The sequence below is a fragment of the Myotis myotis genome, unplaced genomic scaffold, assembly GCF_014108235.1.
Source record: "Myotis myotis isolate mMyoMyo1 unplaced genomic scaffold, mMyoMyo1.p scaffold_m19_p_18, whole genome shotgun sequence".
In the NCBI taxonomy this organism is placed as follows: Eukaryota; Metazoa; Chordata; class Mammalia; order Chiroptera; family Vespertilionidae; genus Myotis; species Myotis myotis.
The window spans coordinates 6,845,382-6,866,338 of NW_023416322.1; the positions used below are offsets into that span (position 1 = coordinate 6,845,382).

Below are 20,957 nucleotides of genomic sequence, written 5' to 3' on the forward strand. Positions count from 1 at the left end.
TTTTTAAATATTTTTTTTATTGTCTAAAGTTTTACATATGTCTTCTTTTTTCCTAATTGACCCCCCTCCCCACAGCCAGTCCCATCCCAGGCAAGCCCCCACCACCTCAGTGTCTGTGTCTATTGGTTATGCTAATATGCATCAATATATTTATTTTTATACTATCCATTGCAAATTGATTTTTTAAGAAATATATTTTATTGAATTTTTACAGAGAGGAAGGGATAGAAAGTTAGAAACATCGATGAGAGAAACATCGACCAGCTGCCTCCTGCACACCTTCTACTGGGGATGTGCCTGCAACCAAGGTACATGCCCTTGACCGGAATTGAACCTGCGACCTTTGAGTCCGCAGGCCGACGCTCTATCCACTGAGCCAAACCAATTAGGGCACAAATTGATTTTTTAAATTAAGTTCAAAATATCATGGCAGGTGGGAATGGTTTCCACTTTGGAGCCGTGGCAGTTAACTGGTGTTTGACCTTGGTAAGCAGGTTCAAGTCTGAAGGACTGGACGTGATCATCCTAGATATTCAAATTCTGTTTCCAGGCAGAAATCATGCTCTGTTGTCTCCCATGGGATCAGGAGAAGATGTGTCATTCCTGAATTCCTTTGAGACATTTCAGCAACTTAGACGATGTTGTCAAGAACAGTTGCCCTGGAAGGAATGGGCTTATTTTAATGGGAAAAAGAGGAAAATGAAGTAGGTTAATAAGGACCAGAGCCCCTGGCCAGACCCCATGGCTACACAGGAGGTCTGGAGAGCACTAGAAGGCAGACAAGAATATTGATACACAGCATACGGCAGAATTAAAACACAAGTAGGCTGAAAACTCAGATATGCATGGTGATCCTAATACAACAAGACTTTTTGGATATGTTTTGGTGATGTCCTGAGACTTTCTGTATTCTGCTGGCATTATTCATCTATAAAATGGCTCCTTAACTTTTTTTTAATTTAAAAAAATTTTTTTTATTGAATTCAGAGAAGAAGGGAGAGGGAGAGATAGAAACATCAATGATGAGAATCATTGTTTGGCTGCCTCTTGCTTGCCCCCTACTGGGGATTGAGCCCACAACCAGGGCATGTGCCTTTGACTGAAATTGAACCTGGGACACTTTAGTCTGCAGGCCAACGCTCTATCCACTGAGCCAAACCATCCAGGGCAAAAATGGCTCCTTAGCTTTTACTTTCTTTGCAAAGTCATAGGTCTGATGAGAGAGGTAAGAATGTGGGGCAATCATGGGCTTACCTGTTTGGGTTGACAAATTGTGGAGTAAATTGTAGAGGAATCATTATTTTTCATAGGTATTGGGATTTCCGTTTTCTATAAAAAGGAATTACACTCATTGGGCTCATGCAGACAAAGAGATACTCATGCAAAGATATATTCCCAGAGAAAGGAAGTGTGACAAAGTTCTAGGGAGTGCTTAGCAAGGGGAGCTAGAGACCAAACACTGCCAGCTCTCAAACCTGTGAGTTTAGTGCAGGGGTGGGCAAACTTTTTGACTCGAGGGCCACAATGGGTTCTTAAACTGGACCGGAGGGCCGGAACAAAAGCATGGATGGAGTGCTTGTGTGAACTAATATAAATTCAAAGTGAACATCATTACATAAAAGGGTACGATCTTTTTTTTTTTTTTTTTTTTTTTTTTTTTTTTAGTTTTATTCATTTCAAACGGGCCGTAGTTTGCCCACGGCTGGTTTAGTGGCATTTTCTGTACCCCAAACAGAAGCACACCCCAGCGAACCAGTGGGATCAAGAATCAAAGACAGAAGGGTGACTTTCTTAGCAAGTGTTGTGAAGAAAAGGAAACATTCTTGTCCTGAACCCAACTCTACTGTCTTTTGTCTCAGATCTTTACTGGCTGTGCCTGGACGGTGCTGCCTGCTCTATTTTGTCCCTGTGGTTCTACCTGCCTGGTCATCAAGTCATTGGGCTCTCCTCAAGCAGGGGGAACCGGTAGGAGGAAAATCTGGTATTAAGAGTGGCTCTGCTTGGAATACAAAATATAGCAATAACAGAAGTCCCCTGTGCTTAGAGGTTTTGACATTTAAAATTAATTTAAAATATTCAGGGTGTTTTCAAGATCTCCAAAACTCTCCAAAGTACAATTTGACCCTAAAGAAAAAGTTAAATTTGCAGATTAGTTTCTTGGTTTGTTGAGAGTGATTCATCTTGTCTTCAAGAGGAAATGGGAAGGACAATAGAAATATCTGAACAGGCCCTAGCAGGTTTGGCTCGCTGGATAGAATGTCAGCCTGCAGACCGAAGGGTCCTGGGTTCGATTCCAGTCAAGGGCATGTGCCTCGGTTGCAGGCTCCTCCTGGCCCAGGCCCTGGTCAGGGCTCGTGCAGGAGGCAAGCAATTGATGTATTTCTCTCACATCGATATTTCTCTCTGTCTTTCCCTCTCTCTTCCACTCTCTCTAAAAATCAATGGGAAAATATCCTCGGGTGAGGATTAAGGAAAAACAACAACAACAAGAAGAAATATCTGAACAAGTAAGAGTTTCCCTTCATGTTCCCTTTCTTCAAGGAGCTTGCTTTACAAATACCAGTGAGGGACTGTATGAGGGGATCAAAGATTTCTAGCTAGACTATTGCTTCTGTCAGTTGGAGAATGATGAGTCTCTGGATTTGTTTTCAGATGACAGGGAAACTGGCCTGCCCGGATGTAACGTGTTCATTAGAAATGTACCTCCTGCAGGTGGGGAATTGTTGATGCCTGACCAAGGCCATCCGGCTCTGTTGCTAGAGGGGTGGGGAGGGTTGAGGGCTATTTATGTCTTTACTGCCCTCTACTGTGGAGGGGGTGCACATTCTTGTCCCTCTTGTCTTGAGAGACTGCTTCTGAGCACTGCCATTTTCCCTGCTACTGATCTGTCTCCTTTGGAAACTCTCAAACTTAATGGAACTTTGATCCACTCAGCAAATATTTACTGAGCATCATGCTAAGACATAGGGGAAGGGAGAGGAAGACGTAATTTTTACTTTCAGGCAGCTTGTAATTAAGCTGAAGGATACCAGACTTCCTGATGCATTAAGCAGTTAGAGAGCAGTGTCGCTACCGATGTGAGTAAACATTCCATTGGGGTGAGAGCGGTTGGGGCTGGAACGGGCCTGCGTAGAACTTTGTAGCTCTCCGTAGCCTTCTCCTCTCCTCAACGGTGTACATCGTTTGGATTAGTCAGATGACTGTGGTGACAAGTTTTTGAAGCGCCATGACTCTCACAATAACGCTCAGGATGGAGTATGAGGCTGAAAGGACTCACCGTGTTTGGATGAGTGACCTGAGCGTACACAGTGTTCTCTGGACGGGCTGGCTCATTCCCTGAGGGGCCCCTCGGGGCCTCTGCTGCAAACACAGAGAGGCACAGTCAGCTGCAGAAGCATTCTCCCAGGACCCTTCCTACCCCGGGACACTTTCTGGCCCTGAAGATGCAGTTGTTCAAGGCATTGCCATTTCTTAAGGTTCATTCATTTTTGACAGTCTTTGACATTCTGGGTTGAACCAGAAACTTCTCAATCAATGGGATCTATTTTTTTTGCCCTCATCGCTTGGGGGCACATAGTCTTGAGGTACCCTAAAGTTTCAGCCTCCCGTTGAATTCACATGTGAGCAAGGAAGCTCCTAGGACCAAATAGTGCCACGTACTTATGAGCTAGAGATCCTCACTGGCCAGCATAATGGAGCTGGATTATTGCACATACCTGTGACTAAACCTTTCAGAGGTCCTTAAGGTGGGTTTGATTATAGTAGAGACTAGAGGCCCGATGCACGAAATTCGTGCAAGAGTAGGCCATCCTGGCTGGGGAGGATTGGTGGGGTGTAAGAGATCAACCGAAGGACTTGCATGCATGCATGTAAGCATAACCAATGGACGCAAGACACTGGGAGGGGGGTGAGGGCATGTGCCGGGGGTAGGCGAGGCTGGGGGAAGGTCATTTGGGAAAAAAAAAGGAGACATATGTACTACTATTTGTGATACTTTAAATAATAATTAAAAAAATGTAAAAAAAAAGAGTAGGCCTTCCTTCCCCCGAGTGCCAGCACCAGCTTCCCTCTGGCACCCGGGGCCCTGGCTTCCTTTGCATCCCCGGCTTCATCTGGAAGGTTGTCCAGAAGGACGTCTGGCCTAATTAGAATATTATACTTTTATTATTATAGATAAGGAACTGTAGGCTCAGATAATTTAATTGACTTGGCACAAAATTATATAGGAAATGACCGAAGAAGGAACTTAAATGCATACCTTCTGACTCTAAATCTCATGCATGTCCTCTACACGTGACATCATATATCTCTCCCCCAGGAAATGAGACTCAGTGCTAACCTGAGTTCAGAGTCCGTATTCCAGTGTCTCTATCACATTTTCTCTTTTGATTGCTTTTACTCAGTTCCCAAACCCTGGATGAACAGAGTGATGGGGTCAGGCAGTTTGTCTTTGGGCCTCTGATGCTCTAATCCTACACCTGCCCTGGACTTGCTGGGGGATCGTGGACAGGCCATGAGCCCTTTCACTGGCACTTAGCTTTTCCATCAGTGGGGTGGGCAATGGCCCTAATCCCACTCCAAGAAATTGTGTCAGTGACTGGTCCACATGCTTGTAAAGGACCCTGTAGGTCCCACAGGGGACAGACTTGCACAATGACAAGTTCTGGTGCCATCTGGTCCATCTGAGTAATGACATTCTGACTCCATCCTCTCCAATTATCCAGCCCTCTGCCTGGCCCCCTTCTCCTTCAATTTGGCTATTCCTAGCTGTTTTATGACTGGGAGTTAAGAGTCTAGAGAAGCTCACCAGGACTCTGGGTTTGCTGAGTAGAAAAGTGTAAGGAACCTGAAAAATAAAGTCAAGGAAATAGAAACTTGTGACTGTAACGAGAGAGATCTTCCACCCCTCCAGCCCCATAGGTGCCTCTCCAGAATATGTGGTGGGAGGAGACCAGAAAGGTAAGGGCAGGCAGGACCTGAGGACCTAGCTTCCCAGTAGGACCACTTCTCAGGAAATTAGCAGGTGTGGGGTTACACCCCAGGTGTTGTCCTAGTGGACTAGCTGAACCAGTATTTGCATCCTCCCTCTCTTTCCCTGTCTTCCAAAAGATAGGTAATGGGAACCCCAGACTCAAAGTCTCTGAAACCTTGGAGAAGAGACAAGTAAGAAGAAAGAAAACCTGCTACTTTTTTCTTCTTCCAAACAATTAAGGACACAACGATGCAGATCAAAGAAGGCACTAGTATACTACATAGGATAACCGAGAGTTGACTTTTTTCGTTAAAAACACCTGAAAAGAAAAAAAAAAGAAGTTGCACTTAGGACAATTGAGTAAGGCTCTGTGTTCTTCTCAGAACCTACACTTAACCTCTTCTAGGCCACTTTTGGTGGGTGGGGGGGGTTGGTGGGGGGGGCAGGGTGGGTTCATCTCTACCCAGAAGCTCGGGTTCTGGGCAGGATTTCTGGGAGTGGGAGGCAGGGCAGGGCAGAGCCTGGTAGAGCCAGGAGAAGGAAACAATTCTGCCTTCCTAAGGACTTTGCTCTTGGGCTCTGAGTGTGTTGCAGGAAGGTTGAGGGGGTGTTTGTGGGCGGGGGTGGGGGGATGGGGGGAGGAAGGTGAGACCTCTCGGGAGCAGACATTGAGTGTCTGTCTTCTCCCAGCATATTTGGCTGCCTCCTATTGGGCTGCTGTTTGGGGAATCATGTCAGTCATGTGGTCACGCCACACCCTACAGCTGCTCAAGGCTTTCAGAGAGACCTGAGACAGACTGTTACCTTTGCAGAGACTTTGGACAGAGAAAGAGAAGGATAAATTGCTGACAGGATTCTTAGCTATGCAAGTGTATGTCTCTTCACTGGAATCCTTGGGCTCCCAAAAGATAGTGAGGTTTGCTTCCTCCAGGATTGTGTTTCCTGCGACCTGCCACCTGAACGAGGCATGGTCATTTGGATTCTCCACAGAGCAGGTCAGTTGGATCTCACAGCTCCCATTCTCAAAGAGTTGAGTGTGATTAGCCACTTGTAAGTTCCTCAGTCGTCCTGTGTGCAGAGAAAAGACCCAGATTAAGGACAAATGGTTTGGCTCAGCCCTCTGTTTAAAAAGTCCTTCCCCTCAATGTTTCTGTATTCTACCCAACACTCTGCTGTATGTTACGATCTGTATACTCTGTAAATAACGCTGTTTATGTTGCCTAATTGATGGGATCGAGGTCTGGGGTGACCAAATGATGAGGGACATTGGTATGAGACAGAAAAGCCAGTGTGAGAAATGAAAAGGGAAAGACTGAGTTTGCCACCAACTAGTTGGGTGATATGAGGCTGATCACCTTACTTTTCTGCACTTCAGTTTATTCCTGGGGTCCTTTATAGCCTTTCTGTTTTGCCCCTTGTGTAAAAACAACTTGGAGAGTAAGCTGAGGGACAGTCCTACCTTAGCCAGGTTAGAAAACAGAGCCAGGCACAAGAGTCCTGTTTCATCCATAATCAGAAATCCCTAGCTGGGGTGGAAGATGGAAGCCAATCTCCCTCGGGGAACTACACTTCCCACAAGTCTACAGGAGTTCTGGTCCTCATTGCGTATGATGCTGGCTCCAGCGGGGACAGAGAAACCCTGAAGCAGAATGTCAGCAGGACAGAAAAGGACACGTTGAGAACCAAAACATTAGGGAAGAAAGAAGTGAAGAAACTGAGAGAGCAAGCAAGTTATTCTGGACAGCAAAGAAGTGCAATGTATTCAGGCATTTGAGAAAGCCTTTACTGCAGAAATTTATGATAGCAGAGACCAGAAAAGAGTGACTAGTGAGATATCAGTAGCTATGGATCAATGGGGACATGGGAACAGTACAGAAAAGGTCACTGACCCAGACTTGGCCTAAGATGACCCAGTAAAGAACAGAATGACTCCAACTGTCTGACTAGAAGAGACAGAGTAATGTTTTAAGCTTAGTTAACTGAGTGGGACTAGTGGAATCTTCTTGCCAGAATGGAGCTGTTATGTAGCAGCAAGAATGCTGGATTTGGAGTTAAGACTTGGGTTAGAATCATGACTTAGTTATTTAATGGCTACGTGATCATGAATGGAGCTGTTATGTAGCAGCAAGAATGTTGGTTTTGGAGTTAAGACTTGGGTTAGAATCATTACTTAGTTATTTAATGGCTACGTGATCATGACTACATTGGTAATTGTTTCAAGCACCTGTAAAACTGGGCAATAATACCTACTGCTTAGGTCATTATGGGGGTTAAATAAGACAGAGCCTAGCACAGCAATGGCAAATACTTGGCATGAATGTCACGTCTCCCTCAGCCTTTGTTCATGCCTGACCAAAAAGCTATATTATTACCTTTTTCCACTTGACGAATTTGTAACCCCATCTACTTGACATTTCCAGTTGGACATAATGTGTATTTCCAATGCAACATGTTCAAAAGAACTCCCGTTTTTCTCTCTAAAACCTGTTCCATCTGCAGCCTTCTCCATCTTAGTCAATAACAACTTCATCCAATAGCCAAGAATACCCAGAATCCAAGCACTTCTCACTACTTGCCCTGCTACATCCTGGTCCAAGCCAGCATCATCTCAAACTTGGATTGTCGCAATGGCCTCCTTATTGGTCCAGTGGCTTCCACCTTTGTTCCTTACAATCTATTTGCAACAGAGCAGCCAGGAAATCTTTTAAGCAAGTAAGTGAAATCATATTACTTCTTTGTAAAACCCTCCAATGGTTCTCAACCGGACTGAGATTTAGAATCGAAAGTCCATATGTTGGCTCTCAGAGCCTTACATGACGTGGCCCTCAATTTTCTTACTGAACCTTGTTTCCTATTACTCTCTCCGCACCTTGCTTCTTGATGTTCCTTGACTATGCAAGGCACGAGAAAGTACATGTACTGGATGCTCTTCATCCAGATATATTCATGGCTTACTCCCTCACCTCCAACAGGTCTTGGCTCAGATGTCATTTCCCAATGAAGCTTAGTATGACCCTCTAATTAAAATTAGGCCCTACTCCCTGTTGGCACTCCTGATGCTCTTATGCTATTCTAATCTCTTTTTTTCTCCACAGCACTCATGGCTTTCTTACATACCGTGCCATTTGTTTATACATTACAGGCATTGTTTATTACCTCCTCTTATTCTCCACCCAGAATATCAGCTCCATGAAGGCAGGGATCTTTGTCTGTTTTACTCATTGATACATTTCAAGTGCCTAAAACAGTTTCTTGTACATTGTCCATAGTCAACAAATATTGTTAACTCAATGAATAAACTTAACATGGCCTCAACGTCTTTTTTAAAAGTGAACTCGAGTCCAGCCGGTGTAGCTCAGCAGTTGAGCATCAACCCAGGAACCAATAAGTCACTGGTTTGATTCCTGGTCTGGGCACATGCCCAGGTTGTGGGCTCGATCCCCTGTGGGGGGCGTGCAGGAGGCAGCTGATCGATGATATATCATTTTCATTGCTATTTCTATCTCTCTATCCCTATCCCTTCCTCTCTCTCTCTCTCTCTAAAAATAAATAAATAAATAAATAAATAAATAAATAAATAAATAAAAACATATTTAAACAGACAAAAACAATGAATTCTAGGAAGTTATCCCCAATTAGTTGATCATGGCCTGTAAGATAAAATCTTTGCTATCCCTAGCCTGGTATATGAAGTAATTGGTTAATGTTTTATTTTCGTTTTTAAAAATATATTTTTATTGATTTCAGAGAGGAAGGGAGAGGGAGAGAGAGATAGAAACATCAATGATGAAAGAGAATCATTGATTGGTTGCCTCCTGCACACCCCCCACTGGGTATTAAGCCGGCATGTGCCCTTGACTGGAATCAAACCTGGGACCCTTCAGTCCGCAGGCCAACACTCTATCCACAGAGCCAAACCAACTAGGGCTGGTCAATGTTTTAAAACACTATACAGTTCATACCTTGAGATTCCTTTGTACTGTTGTAAGACATGTTGTTGTAGCTTGCACATCTCTTTGTGCATGTGCCTTTGAAGGAGAGGTACTTTAAAAGACCCTGAGGAGGGATGGACATTGAGCCTCCGGAGTGTGGTTAGTGCAGAAGTCATGCTTGGTCTTCTGAGTGGTGGCAGAAGAACGTTGTCTCTACAGGTGTGATGGAGCCTGACATGGGATCTGTTCACAGACTTTCCAATGGATGTGTCCCCTCTCTCCAGGACCCTAGCTCTGCCTTGATGATCACTGATTACCCAGAGTGGTTCTGCCTGATTGAATGATGACCACCGCTTGGTTGAATGATGACCACCGCTTCCCACTCCCTGCCACACACACACACACACACACACACACACACACACACACACACACACACACAGATATTCTAATTCTAAGAATCTTATTTGGAAAAAAGGTCTTTTGCAGATGGATGAGATGATCCTGGATTATCTATCTAGGTGGGCCCTAAAGCCAGTAAGTGTCCTTATAAGAGAAAAGCAGAGATATCTGAGACAGACAGAAGAGGAGAAAACACAAGGGAGAGGTAATGTGACCATAGTTCCCCAAGGAAGACAAGCATTCCTTGTCATTCATGGCATCACTGATGGCTAGACGGATTTTCCTTTTCTGACATTGACTCATAAACCATGTCATTATAGTTTCCATAAGTTTATGTTGAGGACCTGAGCTATCTGGGAAAATATTGTTTTGTTAATTAAACAACCTTGCTAGAAAATACAGTTCTCTTTTTCAACTCATCCTTATAGAACATTTTCTATATAGACTACTGTTCTGTACATTGACCACTGGGTCAGATGAACCTTTGTATAAAGGGTGGCATCATACCAGCTAGTTATATGGGAAGCTCTCCCACTTACTACCTCTGTGATTGTAGGGTGTTGCTGTAACTGACACTGTGCCTCAGGGGTAAAAATAGCACCTACCTCCTGGAGCTTTTGTGAGGATTACATGACAAATACATGTAATGCACATGGCAACAAAATCATAGATATTTCACTTCCATTACCTACTCTACACTTGTAGTTTGAAAGGGACCATTTTATGTTGTGAGGGGAAGGGAGGTGATTTTGGGTTGGGAGTCACAAAACTTAGGTTCTATTCTCAGTTCTGTCAACTAACTGGCCATGTGCAATGTTCTTGAATTGCTTTGCCACTGGACCTCAATCTGGCTCTTAATGCCATAGTCCTTACTACTAGGCCATAGCACATATTTGCAGTCACATAGAATTAAAATATGTAATATTTCTTAGTCTACACAAAATTAAAAAATCTAATCTTTGACTCACTGAAGATCGACAGATTGTAATCATACATCTCTACGGAGGTTGCTGTGGATATCTGGGCACGGTAAGGTCCGCTGTCTGCCATTGTCAGGTTGTTGATCTGCAAGGAGGAGGACTGGATGACTTTCAGTCGATCTTTCCGTTTTGGATCAGTCACCTGGCTTTGTGCTGCATCTTTTGGTATGAAGATGATAGATGTTCTATTATGAAGCCAGGTGATGGACTGGATCTCTTCTTTTGCAGAAAACTTCAGGGGGAAAGTTACCGACTCCCCCAGCACCCCGTCCACCAGCAATGGGGGTGCTTGGGTTTGTGAAACTGTGTTCCCTATAAACACAGAAGGGAAACTGTTGAAATGGACTATCAAAAAGGCTCCACCCCGACAAAATGTTTGGCAATCTTGGTTAATGGGCTGTTGGACCCGATGATCCTGGCTCAGTTTACTCTCCCACACTGGCTGGTTATCCTCGGCCATACACACCATCTGACTCCAGCCCCTGAGTTCTTTCTCTGGGCATGAGATAGAGGGGGACAAGGAACTACATCAACTCCCTGCCACAGGTTCCAAAACCACAAGTGTTTGCTGATAATTTATGATTAAAACTCAACATTTACTGATGACCTACTATGTGTCCACCATAGTGGGCTTGTGAGATTTAGAGGACGAATAATCAGAATTTACAGTTCTTTTTATACATTACTTCATTTGATGCCGACAACAATTTCTGTGAGGTAGGTAGATGAGTGCTATTATCTCAATTTATAACAAAACTGAGGCGTAGAGTAGTTCACTAGTAATTTTCCAATTTTCCCAGGGTTACATAGCTAAAGAATGAGTCAGGATTCAACCTCAACTACTTTGACTCCAACTACTTTGTGCTTTTTTCAGGATACTAAAAGTCATCTTTTCCCCTCTCAAAAAGATTATACTTAGTAGAAGAGATATACATAAAAGTAATAAATATCATTTAAAGGGAATATATAATGGCCATATTCTAATGAGCTTATCTCAAAACCATTAATTTTTGAGCAAAAAAGGTGAAATAGTCACAAAGATTCTTTTAAAAAATATATATTTTTATTGATTTTAAAGAAGGGAGAGGGAGAGGTAGAAACATCAACGAAGAGAATCATTGATTGGCTGTCTCTTGCATGCTGCCTACTGGGGATTGAGCCCGTAACCTGGGCATGTGCCCTGACTTGGGAATCAAACCGTGACCTCCTGGTTCATAGGTTAATTTTCAACCACTGAGCCCCACCAGCCGGGCACAAAGATTCTTAAAGAAGATGCTTCCTTAGCATCCTTTACTTAGATAAATACTTACGTAAACAATTATTACACTCTTTTGTAGCCCTCTGTTTGTTTGTCTAACCAATCAGGCTTTAATTATTTTTGCATTTCAGCACTGTACCTGACACAAAGTAGTATCTGTTTGAGTGAATCAAACAATCAATCAGTAACTATAACCATGACCTTAACCTTCTTGAGATCTCTTTATTCTCAGGAGAGGATCTGAGTAGGGGAGGAAATGTCTCTTGGAACCCTGACACTCAGCTCCTGGGTGAGCTCTTGGTTCCCTGAATTGTCTTGATGCCAGGCACATGAACATTGCCAGCATCAGTACTACCTCCCAGCACATCTTTCCCATCAGCACTTGAACATGCTGGTATTTGTCATCTTAACTCTCCCCTCTTGAAACCATATGAGTAAACATCACAAGGAAAAATCTTGAGAGAAAAACCCCCAGATATAAACAGAATACATGATATGATTCCATTTATTTTAAAGTTAAAAAGCAGGCAAAACAAATCTATGCTATTTGAAGTCAAGATGGTGGTTATCTTTCAGGAGGTGGGAGGGATGGCAAGTAGGAGGGAGCAAAAGGGAGAATTGGGGGGAGGGGAGCTGATAATGTTCTATTTCTTGGCCTGTGTCTGTATATGCAAATGTATTCATTTTGTACACTGAGATGATACTTAGTATTTGTTTTCTCTCTGTATGTTAAATTTTAGTAAAATATATTAAAACATCAACAAAAAACAAAGCAAAACAAAATAATGACAATGACCTATACAGACCAAAATGTTCTGGTTATTTTTCTCTCTTCTACCTAATGTCCCATCACTGTTCCCTGTGTTCACTTTGCTCAAACTATGCTGGCTTGGCTATTCCTTGAGATGGTCAGGACTGGTTCACTTGCAATTCTCTCTTCCTGGAATGACCTTCTCCCTGGTGTCCATGTGTCTCACTCTTTTGTCTCCATAGATCTTTCATGCCAGTATTCCCTTTCAGAGACCTTCTGTGGCAACTCTTTCCTCATCACTAGCCCTTACCCTATATACTCAGCTGCCTCCCCAGTCACCTGAGCTGGCCCCTCTAGGTGCACCCCTGTGTGGGCTGTGTGAACAATCTTGTTTTAGTTGAGCCTTGATTGCCATTGGCATCACTGGAAGGAATTGGCCTTCAGGCCAATTGGCTGTGAGGACCAGCTGTGACTACAGCAGAAGAGCTGCTGGGCAGGAAACATCCTTATAGAGCAGAAGTTGCTTCAATGGGGCTTTGGTGTTCATTGAGTCTGCTCCTTGAGTGTGTCACTTGTGGATGTGTAGAGTTGTAATTTGGTGTGGTCTAAAGCTCTCCACCAGATGCACTGGCTCTGGGGCCTCCTGGGAGGTGCAAAGTCAGCCATTGCCTGAGTTTACAGAGAGATGTGCAGATGGCTGCTATTTGTATTGTGCTTGGAAGTGCCCAGAGGAGGCCCAGCTATAAAGCAAAGCAGGTTGGTGCTAGTGTTGGGTCTTAGGCCTCTTATTGATAGGTTTGGGGCATGCTGATGTCAGTTGCTGCTTGTTTGAGAGATTTTAGGAAAGTCTGAAGCCTGAGCTATGACAGGCCATTCATATGGAAAAACTGCTGCAAACAGCTTGGGTGGGGCTGCAAATTGGATGGGGCAGGGTCTCAGGGAATCACCAAGATGGAGTAAACAGTGTAAGCCAGGCTGATGGAAGCTCAGATTTGGCTGCCAGTCAGCACTGTGATGGGGGAAGTCTCAGCATAGGAACAATGACACCTGTGAGCACCCCTGTGTGGGAGAAATCCACCTCAGGGTTCTTGCCCCAATACCAGACAATCCAGTTCCTGCCCATATGTCCCTGGGTTCCCCAAAGCCACTGGCTGGTACTGGAACTTGGAGGAAATGGTACCATGTTGGCCCTTTAAGAGGAACTGCCTGGGGCTCCAGCAGCCTCCATATCACTCAACCACAATACCCACTGGTTTTTATAGCCCAAAGTTATAGGGACTTCTCTTACCAGCTCTGGAACCCTGGGATGGGGGTCTGGTGTGGGTCTGGGACCCCTTGCTTCTTATGGGAGGCCCTTGCATCCGAGATATCCCTACTGATTGAAAAAACGCCACATGCAGCAGTTGGACCAGCCCAGTCTGAACCTCTGCTCCTCCTATCAGTCTCGATATACTTTCATCTTTACTTCTGTAGTTGTAGGACTTCCCTCAGCCAGATTTCTGATTTGAATGATGGTTGTTCTATATTTTAGTTGTAATTTTTTAAAAAATATATTTTATTGATTTTTTACAGAGAGGAAGGGAGAGGGACAGAGAGATAGAAACGTTGATGAGCGAGAAACATCGATTCAGCTGCATCCTGCACACTCCCTACTGGGGATGTGCCCACAACCAAGGTACATGCCCTTGACCAGAATCGAACCTGGCACCTTTCAGTCTGCAGGCTGACGCTCTATCCACTGACCCAAACTGGCTAGGGCTTAGTTGTAATTTTGATGTGATTGTGGGAGGCAGCGAGAACTGGTGTTTACTTACACTGCCATCTTGGTTCTTCTCTGTTTTTCCCCTTTCCATTTCGTAATCTTGAGGTAAGAATTATGTTTATTGTTTCTATATTCTTAGCACTTAGCACTATTTCTACCTCAATAAAAAATATATTATTGATTCCAGAGAGAGTAAGGGAGAGAGAGAGAGATATAGAAACATCAATGACGAGGGAAAATCATTGATTGGCTGCCTCCTGCATGCCCCCAACTGGGGATTGAGCCCTAAACTCAGGCATATGCCATGGCCAGAAATTGTACCATGATCACCTGGTTCATAGGTCAATGCTCAACCACTGAGCCATGCTGGCTGGGCTCTAGCTCAGTAAATATTAATCTGATAGAGGTATGTACTCCATGCTAGCACACATAGTGAGAATGATGATCAGGAAGAGTTGGAGTGTGCCAGGAAACATTCCACAGAGGAGATATTATTGTAGCAGAGTTTTGAATAAAAACAAGAGGTTCTCCATTGTTTGGTTATTTGTGATTCTTCCAAGAATGCCCTGCTTCTTCTTTGTTCTTTTTTTTCTTTGCCTCAAACTCTCTTTCCCACCTTTTCCAGGAAGTGAACTCCTATTGATCCTTCAAGGATGAGCTCAAATGTCTCTTTCCCTCTGCTTATATTTGTGGGAGGTTTGGTACAGGGTGAGGAGAAAGGAGTTTGTGGTGGGAGAAAGGGTAGGAGGAGACGATGGTAGAATAGTTCTCTGTAGGTCTAAGGAGAAAAAAAGATTTGAGCCACTATGCTTAGAGAAGGTAAAGGTTAGAAGTTACTGTAAATGTTCAAAAGTCTGTGAGACTTTAGCCACAAGTATAGCTGCTTTAGGGTGGGGCACAGGTAATGTGGTGTGTCCCAGAGGGCACAAGGAGGTCCTTTACTCTGCCTGTAACCAGCATTGATGCTTTGGGAATGTCTTGGCCCAGGATCCTTGTCATGGATATTGATGTTCTTGGAGTAAGCAGGACAATGAAGTTTACTGTAAGTGGCTCTGCTGGCAGCAGGTATGAAGGACTAGAACCAGAAGAGAAGATTAAGAATTGGAAAGATACCTTATGACTGCAACTGGAGGCTGCTTAGGTAGCCCATGGGAAGCATCCCTTTGCCGACCCTTATAAGTCACTGCGGGATCACTTGGAGCATGGAGGTGATGCAGAAGTCATGCCAATTTTCTGGTGAGGATGTCAAGTCAGCAGACATTCGGGGTATGTTTGTTGACATATTTTATTCATTGGATGATGTGCTTCTGGGAACATGAATAATGTCTTACTCAGCTCTTCATGGTCCCAACACTTGACTCAGGGAACTCAGTGAATGCTAAGTAGACTGAGATTAGAATGTGAAGTGTCTTAAATGATTACTGAATAATTTTTTGAAAGGCATTAAGAAATATGGAGTGTTTTTTTAGAATTGGGAAAGTATAAAGAAAACAGTGTTTTAGAAAGGAGAGGAGAAAGGTAGGACTGAGTTGATTTAAAAAAAACACAGAGAAACATAGAAACACACCTGAAACCTATATGTTCACTCAAAATAAATTTAACTAAAAAAAAAGAAAAAAAGAAAAACAGAAAAATCAGAGAAACTTTGGGGTTTCCAACCTAGGGGATTGGCTTAAGCCTGTCTATAGGAAAGAGGGATATAGTATGCTATTTTAGCTCAGCATGAAACAAGTTTAGAAGGAGGGTTGGGGCTGATTTCTCAAGAGATTTAATAGAGAAGAGAAACATAGGACAGATCTTAAAAATGACAAGGGAAAATGAAAGTAGAATAAACCAAAAGTTAAAGGAAGCAAGCTATATATATCTATATTAAAAAAGAAAACATCTCAACTGAATAACCTAACTTTGCACCATAAGGACCTAGAAAAAGGACAAAATAAATCCAAAGCCTAAAAGAAAGGAAACACTAAAGATCAGAACAGAAATAACCAAAACAGAGAATGTAAAACCAACAGAGAAAATCAACAAAACCAAAATTTGGTTCTTTTAACAGATGAACAGATTTGACATAATTTAGCTAGATTAATTAGGACAATAGTGGAGACTACTAAAATTACTAAATTAGAAATGAAAGAGTGGACATGACTGCAGACCTTATAGAAATACAAAGGAATTATAAGAGAATACTATGAAATAGACAAATTCCTAGAAACAAGCAAATTACCAAGATTGACTGAAGAATAAATATAAAATCTGAGAGGACCTGTACCAAGTAGAGAGGTTGACTCCGTAATCAAAAATATACTAGCAGAGAACCAAGATGGCAGCATAGGTAAACATCTGAACTTGCTGCCATGCACAACCACATTAAAACTACAACTAAAAGACAAAACGAATATCATCCAGAACCACGGGAAGGCTGGCTGAGTGGAAATTCTACAACTAGAAGGAAAGAGAAAAGCGCTTTGAGTCCGGTAGGAGGTGCAGAGGTGTGGAAGTGCAGAGGTACGGAGGCGTGTGCTAAAGAGGCTGGCAGCTGGGTACACTGTTATCTTTTTCAATTGGGAGGGAGAAAAGAGCTCCCGACTGCTCTGAACTCCAGTTCCGGGTGAGAATTTGGGGACCCAGACTCATACGGAGAGAAACTGTACTGTCTGGCATCAGGCCGGAATGGGAGGGTGGCTTTCTTGCAGAGGTGCTTGCAGTGATCATTGTTCCTACATGGGGCCGTGGGACACAGACCCAGGGACCTCTCCAAGGCAGAGCAGACTGGCAGCCATTGAGGTTTGCTCTGCCCTGGTGATTTCCTGAGTCCCCGCCCCACCTAATTTACAACCCCACCCAAGCTCTGCACAGAGGCTTTTACAGATGAATGGCCTGGCCTTTCTCTGCCTAAAAACATGTCAAACTGTAGCTGGGTCAGAGAACCACAGAGCTTCCAAAAGAAGACCTAAGACTCCTTAGCAGCCTACATTGCTTCACAGCTGTGCCTCATCCAGGCACCTCCAAACCCCAAACAAAGAGGAGGAATCTGAAGATCTCTCTGTAGCTCCTGCTGGGTGGCCTCAGCCAGTGGCTGACTTTGCACCTTCTTGGAGATCCAAGAGCCAGTGAACCCAGTGGTCATTGTGAGACCACCCAGATTACAATTCTTCACATCCATAAGAGACACACTCAGGGGGCAGACTCAGTGAGCACCAAAACCCCACTGAAGCAAGTACAGTTTGCAGGTCGAGGCTCTATCCACTCAGCCAAACCAGCTAGGGCTGGACAATTAATTTTTGACAATAGCGGCAAGATCATTGCATGGCGAAAGACGTTGCTTCAACAAATGGTACTGGGACAACTAGATTATTTATATGTAAAAGAATGAGGTTGGACCCTCTAACTCAGACCTATATAAAAATTAACTCAATGACCTAAATATGAGAGCTAAAATTATAAAACTCTTAGAAGAAAACGAAAGTTTAAATTTCCCTGTCCTTGAATTTGGCAATAGATTTTTAGATATGATACCAAAAGCATGAGCAACAAAAGAAAAAATAGATAAATTGGACTTCATCAAAATTAAAAACTTCTGTTCATCAAGGGACATTATCAAGAACATGAAAAGACAATCTACAGAATGGGAGAAAATATTTGTAAATCACATACCTAAAAAGGTTTTAGTGTTCAGATTATTTAAAGAACTCTTGCCCTAACCGGTTTGGCTCAGTGGATAGAGTGTTGGCATGCGGACTGAAGGGTCCCAGGTTCGATTCCAGTCAAGGGCATGTACCTTGGTTGCAGGCACATCCCCATTAAGAGGTGTGCAGGAGGCAGCTGATCAATATTTCTAACTCTCTCTCCCTCTCCCTTCCTCTCTGTAAGAAATCAATAAAATATATTTTTTAAAAAAGAACTCTTATAAGTTAATAGCAAGAAGACAAAAAATCCAATTAAAAATGAGTGAAGGCCTTGAGTAGATATTTCTCCAAAGAAGGTATTAAATTTAAGTGGTCAATAAACCCATGGTTCGGGTGTGTGCGGGAGGGATGTAACTAATCAATGTTTCTCACATCCATGTTTCTGTCTCTCTCTTTCTCTCTCTCAAATCAATAAAAAAAGAGAGTAAACATTAGAAAGCATGGATAGTTGGTAAGTAGATGACACTGCTCAGGGGAAGGAAAGTCATTGGATTACAATCTCTTAGCCAAAGAGCCAGCAAGTTTTTGACTCAAAACCTCAGAATCGTTTGGCTAGCCACATGGATTGCTCTGCCTCCATTTCCAAGCGCTGTTCTCTCCTGGGCAGCAGATACCTGCCTGTATCTGCTTCTTGCAAGCACATTCAGAGAATCAGTTCCCATGTTTCCCCCCCTCTAGTCCCAAAGCGACTTCAGTCTCATGAAATCTAGGACCTTGCTACTCAAAGTGTGGTCCATGGAATAGGAAGAGTTACCTGAAAACTAAATCTGAGCCTCCATCCCAGAAGCAGTATTATAACAAGACTCCCTGGTAATTCGTATGCATATTAACTAGCACTTGACAAGCCCCCATCTAGAAAGGATAACAGAGAGACAAAGGAGACTCATTTTCGCCTGATTCCAGTTAAACCTAGCAAGATGATCTCTCAACACAGTTTATCTCCCGGCTAAATTTTTTAAAGGAACTGAGGTGTGTCTCTATCCAAAGGCAGACTATTTTTCTTTCTTTGTTTTTCATTAACGTTAAACACAAAAGAGAAAATAATAATTTTTAAATGTACAATTTAAAATTTTTTGTTCCACCTACTTGAGAGACTGTGGGCTGGCATGAGTCATCTTCCTTATGCTTGTTTTCAAGATTGATTTTATCATTTTCCTCTCTGTGTCTGCTTCCTGTCCCTGAAACTTGGTCACCTTCTTTAGATACCTTGCCCGAAATTTCACAGCCCCACTCTGCACCATCCTTCTTCCTACACACTATACAACATACTATTTCACTTATTTATCTTGTTTGTAGTCTGTCCCCCCTGCTAAAATGTTTATTCCGCCTGGTGGGCATGGCTCAGTGGTTGAGCTGCGACGTATGAACCAGGGAGATTCCTGTTGGATTCCCAGTCAAGGCACATGTACCGGTTGTGGTTGGGGTTGTGGGCTCAGTCCCCAGTGGTGGGCATGCAGGAGGCAGGCGATCAATGATTCTCTCTCATCGTTGATGTTCCTATCTCTCTCCCTTTCGCTTCCTCTCTGAAATCAAAACAAAGATATTAAAAAAGGTGAACTCCATGAGGGCAGAAATTGTTGTGGCTTTGTTCATGATGGGTCTCCAAAACTAGAGCAGTGAAAGGCATCCAGTAAGTACTCAATGAGCATTTATTGGACGACTTAATGAATTCACCTTTGCCCTCACTCCCAGGGCCAGTTAATTCTCATCTGTGGTGACTTGCTTCTGTCCTTTTTTTTCTTGTGCTGCTGCCGTTTGTTCAACTGCCATTATTTCTCAGAACTATCACAAGAGCCTGACACCCGCTAGCTAATGAAAGTTGGCAAGTTATTGAAATTATCATAATTCCACATGTAAAAATGGGGATGGTACAGACTCATGAAACTGTCACAGGCTTATGTACATATATAATGCATCTAAGTGCTTGGTCTGGTGCCTGTAAAACAGAATAGACACTCAGGGAATATTAGCTCTTGGCTAGTTCTGGCTTAGCTTTCCTGCCTTGTCTCCTGGCCCATATATCCCTTAATCCTATACGTTGGCGCCAATGAACCAGTTGCCGTTGCCCAAACATCACATACAACTGTGATGTTTTATAGGTAACACACAACAGGAAACAAGAGGCAGGCAGGACCAACTAATTTCTCTCTGCCTTATAAGGTACTTTTTCGGACCACATAGCCCATGGTTTGCATCAAAGGAAGAGCAAGCTGAACGCTTTTTATTTTTCATTCTTATTGCAGCCGATCTAAACCGAAACTAAGAGAACTATGTCGAGTGTTTTTTGTTGAGCCTCGAAATTTTTGCTACACCGATTCATAGGTTATTATTAATACTTTAGATGATAACAGTGGGGCCCCGGAAGAATAAGTAATGTACCCGACATCATGCAGCAAGACAGTAGCTAATTGGGCAAAAGCATTTCCTTTCCTAATCTTAGGGCTTCTTATTCTTCAACATGCCGGCGATAAACTCCAAAGAGTCTTATCTTAGAAAAGCTCGCTGCCCATGCCCCCGGAGACAATTCCCTTAGATGCAGATACAACTTTAGGTAGCAACTACACCATTTAACATTGACAGAAGGTAGCAGCTTATCAGATAGCATCTCAAGCCCCACGCAGAGCCTTGGCAGAGAGACAGACAGACACCGAATATAGGGGATTTAGACTGAGCGAGCAGCCCAACACCAGGGAGTCCCTCCGTGACTACATGGGTTTGTACGGGCATTTACCTGGGCCAAGGCCGGAGAGAAGCGAGAGAAACTGGAGCAGCCAGATCATGCTCTTAGCATTGGTGCTGGAGACTTCCCGCCAGTGAAGATCATTCACGGGTAAGGGTAAAACTGCGGGTGCTTCAAATAGAAACTTCCGCTTCCTCTTAGCAGGCGTGGCACCAAAGAAACAGAGAGGACCACAGACCCGAAGCCCTGGGTGCCTAGCAAAGGACAATTGTAGGATGGGGCCTCACCCTCAAGGTGACCTTTCCTCCCTAGAGATGATATTTAGGCCTCAATGGTGTTTCAGGCCCCGAAAAGAGGAAAACCGGACAAGCAATGCGATGGCTGACATCAGGGCAAGCTGTACTGAGGAATGACCCCGGGCCCTGGTGCTGACTCATTTCCGACCCTGAAAGCGCACACCTAGAAAGCTGCTGAATATTCTATTGAGGTCTTCCCCTGGGATCTTCCCTAAAATCCCCACCTTTAAAACCCTTA

At 43.5% G+C, this 20,957-nt stretch overlaps 1 protein-coding gene across 7 annotated transcripts; it reads right to left on the minus strand.

Moving 5' to 3' along the window:
• Positions 1-342: 342 nt before the first annotated feature.
• SLAMF6 (SLAM family member 6) lies at positions 343-20,572 on the minus strand. 7 transcript variants are annotated; one of them, XM_036343528.1, is made up of 8 exons: positions 20,475-20,572; positions 10,275-10,598; positions 5,777-6,040; positions 5,181-5,291; positions 4,808-4,846; positions 3,278-3,360; positions 1,255-1,329; positions 343-659 (listed from the first exon to the last, which is right to left on the minus strand). In XM_036343528.1, exons 1-8 carry the CDS (start codon positions 20,521-20,523, stop codon positions 645-647), a joined length of 960 nt encoding a protein of 319 aa, XP_036199421.1. In that variant the 5' UTR covers positions 20,524-20,572; the 3' UTR covers positions 343-644. The 7 variants fall into 7 exon arrangements, with proteins under 7 accessions (XP_036199421.1, XP_036199420.1, XP_036199422.1 ...); XM_036343527.1 differs by having other exon boundaries at positions 343-673; XM_036343529.1 differs by lacking the exon at positions 4,808-4,846 and having other exon boundaries at positions 343-673.
• Positions 20,573-20,957: the final 385 nt, after the last annotated feature.